General features: G+C 58.0%; 1 protein-coding gene across 2 annotated transcripts in view; it reads left to right on the top strand.

The window, feature by feature from the left end:
* VSTM1 (V-set and transmembrane domain containing 1) overlaps nucleotides 1-3,603 on the top strand; it is a 12,793-nt gene extending 9,190 nt beyond the window's left edge. The window contains exons 4-7 of one of the 2 annotated variants that reach the window (XM_060172924.1): nucleotides 575-602; nucleotides 2,074-2,114; nucleotides 2,201-2,229; nucleotides 2,848-3,603. In XM_060172924.1, coding sequence (XP_060028907.1) covers nucleotides 575-602; nucleotides 2,074-2,114; nucleotides 2,201-2,229; nucleotides 2,848-2,952 — 203 coding nt within the window. In that variant the 3' untranslated portion in view covers nucleotides 2,953-3,603. The remainder of the gene's footprint in view (nucleotides 1-574; nucleotides 603-2,073; nucleotides 2,115-2,200; nucleotides 2,230-2,847) is intronic. The other variant, XM_060172916.1, reaches the window with a different exon arrangement.
* The last annotated feature ends 5,913 nt before the right edge of the window (nucleotides 3,604-9,516 follow it).

Below are 9,516 nucleotides of genomic sequence, written 5' to 3'. Positions count from 1 at the left end.
ACATACACACTCACACTCACACACACACTCACTCTAACACACACACACTCACACACACACACACTCTAACACACACACACACTCACACACTCACATACACACACACTCTAACACACACACACACACACTCACACACACACACTCTAACACACACACACACTCACACACTCACATACACACTCACACTCACACACACACACTCTAACACACACACACACACACACTCACACACAAAGTCACACTCATGTGGAAATAAGTGTCAGGACACAGCACAGAGGTTCTGCACACAGAGTCTCCTGCCTGAGGCCCTGAGGTCCCAGGTTCAATCCCCAGCACCACCATCAGCAAGGGCTGAGCAGGGCTCTGGGGAAACAACAATAGCAACATCAACCACAACCGTGGATCTGGGGCAGTGGCACAGAGGTTGTCCGAACACCCTCCTGCCTGAGGCCCTGAGGCCCCAGGTTCGACCCCAGCTCAATCAGACAGAGTTAGTGTCAGTTCCGGTAAAAACAAGTCGATAAAATAGCTGGCAGCCTTGTCCAGCTGATGGATTCCTCCCCTTGCCTCACAGGCTCCGCGCAGGAAGAGGCCACCAACAGGTAGGGCCGTGTCTCTCTGCTCCCTGCCCACCATCTCTCTGGCATGCCTCCCTCCAGCCCCCGGGGGTCCCCAGCTTCTCCTGCTCACCCCCTGAGGGTCTCCACAGCGTCTTCCCCATCCCCCGGGGTTCCCATGGTGTCTCCCCCCATCCCCCAGGGTCCCCACGGTGTCACCCCCATCCCTGGGGTTCCCATGGTGTCTTCCCCATCCTCCTGGTGTCCCCACAGTGTCTCCCCCATCCCCCGGGGTTCCCATGGTGTCTCCCCCATCCCCCGGGGTTCCCATGGTGTCTCCCCCCATCCCCCAGGGTCCCCACAGTGTCTCCCCCATCCCCTGGGGTTCCCATGGTGTCTTCCCCATCCTCCTGGTGTCCCCACAGCGTCTTTCCCATCCCCCGGGGTTCCCATGGTGTCTCCCCCCATCCCCCAGGGTCCCCACGGTGTAACCCCCATCCCCAGGGTCCCCACAGTGTCTCCCCCATCCCCCGGGGTTCCCATGGTGTCTCCCCCATCCCCTGGGGTCCCCACAGTGTCTCCCCCATCCCCCGGGGTCCCCACAGTGTCTCCCCCATCCCCCGGGATTCCCATGGTGTCTCCCCCATCCCCCGGGGTTCCTATGGTGTCTTCCCAATTCCCTGGTGTCCCCACAGTGTCACCCCCATCCCCCGGGGTTCCCATGGTGTCTTCCCAATTCCCTGGGGTCCCCACGGTGTCTCCCCCATCCCCCGGGGTTCCCATGGTGTCTCCCCCATCCCCTGGGGTCCCCACAGCATCTCCCCCATCCCCCAGGGTCCCCACGGCATCTCCCCACATCCCCCAGGGTCCCCACAGTGTCTCCCCCATCCCCCGGGGTCCCCACAGTGTCTCCCCCATCCCCCGGGGTTCCCATGGTGTCTCCCCCATCCCCCGGGGTTCCCATGGTGTCTCTCCCATCCCCTGGGGTCCCCACGGTGTCACCCCCATCCCCTGAGGTCCCCACAGTGTCTCCCCCATCCTCCGGGGTTCCCATGGTGTATCTCCCCCCGGGGTTCCCATAGTGTCTTCCCCATCTCTGGGGTCCCCACGGTGTCACCCCCATCCCCTGAGGTCCCCACAGTGTCTCCCCCATCCCCTGGTGTTCCCATGGTGTCTCTCCCCATCCCCTGGGGTCCCCATGGTGTCACCCCCATCCCCTGAGGTCCCCACAGCATCTCCCCCATCCCCCAGGGTCCCCACAGTGTCTCCCCCATCCCCTGGGGTTCCCATGGTGTCTTCCCCATCCCCCGGGGTCCCCACGGTGTCACCCCCATCCCCTGAGGTCCCCACAGCATCTCCCCCATCCCCCAGAGTCCCCACAGTGTCTCCCCCATCCCCTGGGGTCCCCACAGTGTCTCCCCCCATCCCCCAGGGTCCCCACAGCGTCTCCCCCATCCCCAGGGTCCCCACGGCATCTCCCCCCATCCCCTGAGGTCCCCATGGCTTCTCCCCTCAGAACCAGCCTCTTGGACTTTCTCTACAAGGAGGAGACGTCAGGTGAGTAGCAGGGGCAGGAGGGCAGGAGGGCCGACCCCAGCTCTGCAGTGAGCCCCCTCCCCGCCTGCACTCGCTGTCTCCTGCAGACGCGGCTGACGCAGGACAGGTGTCTGAGGTGAGTCCTCCCTGAGCCCCACACCCCAGGCCGCCCTCACGCAGCCTTGTTCTAGAGCAGGGCCTCTCCCAGGGGACCTCCTGCTCCCATACGCCCTCGATACGCCGAGTGGTGGAGCAGGGCTGCAGGTGTCTCTCTGTCGCCCCCTCCCCTCTCAATTTCTCTCGTCTCTATCCAATTTTTTTAAAAATCAAAACAGAGAGACAGAGACAGAGAGCATGCACTCAGGTGGCACTCCCATGGCTGCCTCTCACGGCAGCCACCCCCCCCAAGGAAGATGCAGCATGGTGGGGTGGCAGGGGTCTGGGAGCTGCAGGGGTGAGGGGGTCGGCTCATGAGCTCTGCTGTGACCCTGCAGAGTGGATGGATGAAACCCAGCAAGCCTGTCCTGCTACCTGGTGGCGGTGTCTTGGGGTGGTAGCACACCCCACCCGTCACCAAGAGTGACCACAGTCTTCCCAGCGCAGGGGTGGGGCAGGAGCCTGCCTGCGGGTGACGGAGCCCCCGGCCACCAACAGTGGGGTTGAGCAGGTCACACCCCCAGCCTGAGCCTTGGCCCCTGTGCCGGCTGTCTGTCTGTCTCTGTCTCTGTCTCTGTCTCCTCTCCTCTCCCCAAAGGCCGAGGAGCCCCCGGAAGCGGCCCCAGCCCCGCCAGACAGCACGGCCACGTCTCAGGCAGCGTCTGAGCCCCCCGCAGGGGTGAAGGTGGAGGAGGACAGCTGAGGTCTCAGGGAGCCCATTTCCGCCAGAGTCAGAGAAGCAAAGAAGACAGCCCAGATGCCAGGGAGGGAGGGAGGCCGGGTGGAGGGGCCCGGGGAGCCGTGACGGTACAGTTAACCGAGGGAAGGGCCGGGAGACCCCGTGATGCCTCTGCAAAGGACCCTCCTGCCTGAGGCTCTCAGGCCCCAGGTTCAATCCCCAGCACCACCATCAGCTAGAGCTCAGCAGGGCTCTGAGCTCTCTCTGTGTCTCTCTATCTCTTTCTCTCATTAAAATAAAGAAATCAAAATATTTTTTGGAAAGAAAGAAAAACATGACTCTCCTGCCTGAGGCCCTGAGGCCCCAGGTTCAGTCTCCAGCACCGCTGTCAGCCAGAGCAGAGCAGGGTTCTGGGAAAACAATAAATAAATAAATAAACAAACAATACTAAATCACTAATAAAATATCAAAAGTAAACAAAAGGAACCCAGGGGGCAGGGAGGTAGCTCAGTGGTGGGTGCGTGTCTGGCCACGCACAGGGCCCAGGTTGGAGCCCTGACACCGCATGCGAGTTCACCAGAGGAAACCCCAGTGTTGTCCGTCAGCTCTCTCTCTCTCTCTCTCTAGGCTCCTGCTGACCGCGGGCCACTGGAGCTCAAGTCTCTTTACCTCTTTTTTTTTAAAATATATTTATTTATTCCCTTTTGTTGCCCTTGTTTTTCTTATTGTCGTAGTTATTATTGTTGTTGATGATGATGTTGTTGTTGTTGGATAGGACAGAGAGAAGTGGAGAGAGGAGGGGAAGACAGAGAGGAGGAGAGGAAGACAGACACCTGCAGACCTGCTTCACCGCCTGTGAAGCGACTCCCCTGCAGGTGGGGAGCCGGGGGCTCGAACTGGGATCCTTATGTCGGTCCTTGCGCTTCGCGCCACGTGCGCTTAACCTGCTGCGCTACAGCCCGACTCCCAGGTCTCTTTACCTTCTGTCTTTATTCTGTTCTTATTCAGCACCAGTCAATGAGCTGGGCAGCCTCCCTGGCCTGGTGATTCTATTTGGTCATCTGCAGGCTTCCCAGTTCTAGGCTGGGCTTTTCAGACGAGGGGGAGGGGGAGGAGAGGGGGAGAGGGAAAGGGGGGGGAAGGAGAGGGGTATCGGCACTTAGTTGCCTCCAGTGCAGAGGAGGCTGGGCTCAGACCTCCTGGGCTGTGCAAACACAGGGCTCACTATCCCATCAGCTGTCTTGTTGGCCCTCTGGTGAAACTATTATTATTGTTGTTATTATTATTACTTCATGAGACATGAAAAGAGAAGAGAGGGAAACAGAGATGCCACAGCACTTCCCCATCCTTGGAGCTTCCCCTGTGCCAACAGGGTGTCCCATGGGGTGCTGGGGCTCAAACACAGGGCCTAGTCCACTGTGAGGCACGTGCCCTGCCAGGCAAGCCAGCCCCAGCCCCCTGATTCTCACTCATCTTTCCAGGCCCTGGGAGCAAGCAGAAGATGTCTTGAGCCGTTGAAGTTGGAATTCCACTTCCTCTTTCTTTAACTGAGTCTGTCTTTGCTACGGAAGTGAGCACTTTGCTTTTGGAAAGACTGAAGGGGTGGAATGAAACCAGACCTGCGCGTCAAGTGTCGGCACCATGATTTCCGTCCTTCCTGTCAAAGGTCACAGTAGAGGGGCCGGGCAGTGGTGCACTCGGTAGAGCGCAGATGTTACCGTGCACAAGGACCCGGGTTCGAGCCCCCCGTCCCCACCTGCAGGGAGAAAGCCTTGCCAGTGGTGAAGCAGGGCTGCAGGGGTCTCTCTGTCTCTCTCCCTGTCTCCCCCTTCCCCTTCTAAATTCCCTCTGTTTCTATTCAATAATAATAACAATAAAATCAAAGACTCCTGTATGGATTTCTCGGGGTGTGTACTTGTGTACACCAGGAGACCACTGTGTGTGACTGTGAGTGTGGTTCCTCCCCCAGCCACTTTTTCATTCAGAGAGCAAGACACAGAGACTAAGAGACACGCAGCTCTGAGCTTCCTCCTGCGCCCTGGCACCACCCATGTGGCGTCAGGGGCCATGTCCTGCCCAGCAGCCGTCTCCCAGCCCCAGAGGGCAACCCCAGAAACAGCAGTGGAGTGCAGCCCTGTGCCAGAGCCAGGACTTGGGGTGGGGTGGGGAGCACTGCCGGGTCCTGGTGCTCAGTGAGATTTTACTCATGTACCAGGGGCTGGCAGGAAAGCAAAAAAGAGAAGAAAGGGAGAAGGAATGAAAAGAAAGAGCTGTTGGGTAGGCCACTGGTGAAGTGGACAGAACCTTGGGCTCGCAGGCACGGGGTCCCAAGTTGACTCCAGCAGCACATGGACCAGAGTAATGCTCTGGTTCTCTCTCTCCTCCCACCTCTCTCTCTCTCTCTCTCTCTCAAAAGATTTTACTTATTTATTAATGAGAAAAATAGGACACAGAGAGAGAGAGAAAGAACAAGCCATCACTCTAATCACTCTGGTACGCGTGCTGCCAGGAGTCAAACTCAGGACTTCATGGCTGAAAGTCCAGTGCTGTCTCCACTGCACCACCTCCTGCACCGATCCCCCCCATCGGCCTCAGCAATAAGTGCAATATATATTTTTTAATATTTATTTATTTATTCCCTTTTGTTGCCCTTGTTGTTTTCTTGTTGTGGTTATTGATGTCGTCATTGTTGGACAGGACAGAGAGAAATGGAGAGAGGAGGGGAAGACAGAGAGGGGGAGAGAAAGATAGACACCTGCAGACCTGCTTCACCGCCTGGGAAGCGACTCCCCTGCAGGTGGGGAGCCGGGGGCTCAAACCCGGATCCTTATGCCGGTCCTTGCGCTTTGCGCCACGTGCACTTAACCCGCTGTGTTACCGCCCGACTCCCGAGTGCAATATTTTTTTATTCCCACCTTGGCTATCTTTGGGGTTCAGACCCACTGCTCCTGGGGGGCTGTGCTTTCCTTGTCTTTTATTTGATAGGCCAGAGAAATTGACAGGGCAGGGGAGTTAGAGAAGAGGGAGAGAGGCAGAGAAGGAGAGAGACAGACACCTGCATCGCTGCTCCACCGCTCGTGAAGCCTCGCCCCTGCAGGTGGGGAGCGGGGGCTTGAACCCGGGGCCTAGTGCCTGGTCACAGGTGTGCTCAGCTGCATGAGGCACTGTCCAAGCTCCCTAAATAAAAGCTTCATTTAAAATAAATGCGTCGGGCGACTGCCGGGAGACATGGCTATGGAGTAAGGGTGGACAATCCAGACGGACTCGTTCTGAAAACAACAAATGTTGACAGCTACTGATCTTAACAGAACTCATCAGCTCCAGCTGAGACACCCATGGAAGCATCACAGACTCAGCCACCAAGCTGCAGATGCCGCCATGACGCCACCCTGACTTCCCTGGACAGACGACGCCACCCATGTGTCCCGGAGCCTCCCCTCCCCAGATCCCTGCCCCACTAGGGACAGACAGACACAGGCTGGGGGTGTGGATCCACCTGTCAACACCCATGTCCAGTGGAGAAGCCATGACAGAAGCCAGGACTCCCACCTTCTGCTCCCACAATGTCCCTGGGTCCATGCTCCCAGAGAGATAAAGAATAGGAAAGCTCTCAGGGGAGGGGATGGGAACGGAGCTCTGGTGGTGGGAACTGTGTGGAGTTGTACCCCTCTTTTTTAAAATTTTTTATTTAAGAAAGGATTAATGAACAAAAACATAAGGTAGGAGGGAGTTGTACCCCTCTTATCCTATGGTTTTGTCCATGTTTCCTTTTTATAAATAAATTAAAAAAACAATTTATCTCTTTATTTTAGAGAGAGTGAGAGGCGTGAGGCCAGCAGGGCAGAGGCGTGTGAGGGTTCTCAGTGGACCGGCCAGGGGACACCTCCCCAGCTTCTGAGAGTGGCTGGTGGTCCCCAGGGGCCTGGGAGGGGCCAGCAGGGAGGGCTGCAGGGGCCTGGGGTTCTTGGCAGGAGACCAGACACTGTCAGGGGGCAGGTGGCTCAGCCTGCAGACCCGGCGTCTCCCACCACTCGCCACATGGGGGCAGGCGTGACAGGCTCCGACGTGCCCTGCCCTCAGTCCATAAAGCAGAATTTGCTTGTCTGTTGCCTCCAGGGTTACTGCTGGGGCTTGTGGCCATTTGCTCCCAATTTATTGGACAGGACAGAGATAAATTGAGAGGGGAGGGGGAGATAGATAGATAGAGAGAGAGAGAGACACACACAGAGAGACACCTGCAGACTTGCTTCACCACTTGTGAAGCAACCCGCTATGGGAGGGAAGCCAGGGCTCGAGCCGGGGTCCTTGAGCAGGTCCTCGCACCCTGTACCGTGCGTGCTTAGCTAGGTGTGCCACCGCCCGGCCCCCAATAAAACAGAAATTGAGAGCAGAGGGGGAGAGAGACGCCTGCAGCACTGTTTCACCACTTGTGAAGATTCTCCCCTGCAGGTGGGGGCCGGGGGCTTGAACCCAGGTCCTTGCGCATGTTGACATGTGTGCTCCCCTGGGTGGGACATTGCCTGCCCCTCCTCAGTCTGTCTCCCTCTCTGCTCTGTCCTCTCCTATTCCAACATCTTCAACAATCTTGAGCCTTCCAGATGCTTCTAGAAACCCCAATTTCCCAGGCCTTGCCCCTCTCCATACTCCCCCCTTGGCTTGGAGCAAAAGGGTCCCCCACCCCATCCTTGTCCTTCTTCTTTTAAAATATTTATTTATTTATTAATGAGAAAGACAGGAGAAAAAGAACAGACAGGGGCTGGGTGGTGGCACGCCTGGTTGAGTGCACATGTTATAACGTGCAAGGACACAGGTTTGACTCCCCGGGCCCCACCTGCAGGGGGGAAGCTTCATGAGTGGTGAAGCAGGGCTGCAGGTGTCTCTCTGTCTCTCTCCCTCTCTATCTCCCCCTTCCATCTTGGTTTCTGGCTGTCTCTATGCAATAAATAAATAAATAAACATAAAAACCCAAAAAAGATCTAATTAAAAACATTAAGAGGTGGAGGAGAGAGAGAGAGAACCAGACATTACTGGTACATGTGCTGGAGACTGAACTCAGGACCTCATGCTTGAGAGTCCAGGGCTCTACCCAGTGCACCCCTTCCCAGGCCCGGCTCCAGCCCTGCCCCATTCTGCACAGCGCTATAAACACACACAGGAAACAAGGCCATTTTTTTTTCTGTGCTTACTCATATTTAAACTTTATTTTTATTTTTTTTAGGATTTTATGTATTTATTGGGCAGACACAGGAATCAACAGGACAGAGAGGGAGACAGAGAGACACCTGCAGCACCATGTCACTGCTGGTGAAGCTTCCTTCCTCCAAGGGGGCTGGGGGCTTGAACCTGGGTCCTCGTGTGCTCTGCCAGGGGTACCACCGCCCGGGACCGGTGCTAATTTACTTTATTTTTGTCTTTTCCCAGAGCCCTGCTCAGCTCTGGCTGACGGTGGTGCAGGGGACTGAACTTGGGACTTCGGAGCCTCAGGCAGGAGGGTCTGTTTGCAGAACCAGGAGGCTGTTTTCCTGGCTGCCCCCACCCTGGTTTTTTAAGTTGATACTTTTGTAGGACCCAGGAAACCTCACTATCCAGATGGCAGAGAGAGGCCCCACCCCAAGCTGATGTGTCACCGCGAGAAACCTCACTGTGCCCACACCTGAAACTGGGCACACACAGACAGACAGACAGTCAGTCAGATCTCCTCCATGAAGGAGCGTCAGGGACCTGCCAGCCAGACCACTTAGCTGCACTCAGCCATAGGGAAGTCAGAACGGGGCGGGTGGATGCCAGGCTGGAGGTGGTAGAACCAGGCGGCCGCTCCGTGTTCCCGGCTGCCCCCCCCGTGTTCCCGGCTGCCCCCCCGTGTTCCCGGCTGCCCCCATGTTCCCAGCTGCACCCCCATGTTCCCGGCTGCCCCCGTGTTCCCGGCTGCCCCCGTGTTCCCGGCTGCCCCCGTGTTCCCGGCTGCCCCCCATGTTCCCGGCTGCCCCCCGTGTTACCGGCTGCCCCCCGTGTTCCCTGCTGTCCCCCATGTTCCCAGCTGCCCCCCATGTTCCCAGCTGCCCCCATGTTCCCAGCTGCCCCCCGTGTTCCCGGCTGTCCCCCATGTTCCCGGCTGCCCCCCTGTTCCCAGCTGCCCCCATGTTCCCGGCTGCCCCCCGTGTTCCCAGCTGCCCCCCATGTTCCCGGTTGCCCCCCGTGTTCCCGGCTGCCCCCCATGTTCCCGGCTGCCCCCCGTGTTCCCGGCTGCCCCCCATGTTCCCGGCTGCCCCCCGTGTTCCTGGCTGCCCCCCGTGTTCCCGGCTGCCCCCCCGTGTTCCCGGCTGCCCCCCGTGTTCCCAGCTGCCCCCCGTGTTCCCGGCTGCCCCCCATGTTCCCGGCTGCCCCCCATGTTTCAGGCTGCATTTGAGGGTCCATCGGTTCTGGGGCTCTGCTTGGCCACTGGCCCTGCAGCCTGTGCTGTTGGTGTCAGCAGGGAAGGTCCAGCGGGGACGGGGGACTGACAGGGGAAGCAGTGGCCTTTGCTTTTTGCTAAAGGTGGTACCTGCTGTGACAATGACCGTGACAGTGAAAAAATGTATGGAAGTCCCC

Source organism: Erinaceus europaeus, chromosome 2 (assembly GCF_950295315.1).
Source record: "Erinaceus europaeus chromosome 2, mEriEur2.1, whole genome shotgun sequence".
NCBI classification, from domain to species: Eukaryota; Metazoa; Chordata; class Mammalia; order Eulipotyphla; family Erinaceidae; genus Erinaceus; species Erinaceus europaeus.
Note: the sequence above shows the minus strand (reverse complement) of the source record. Positions and strands in the feature narration are given on the sequence as shown.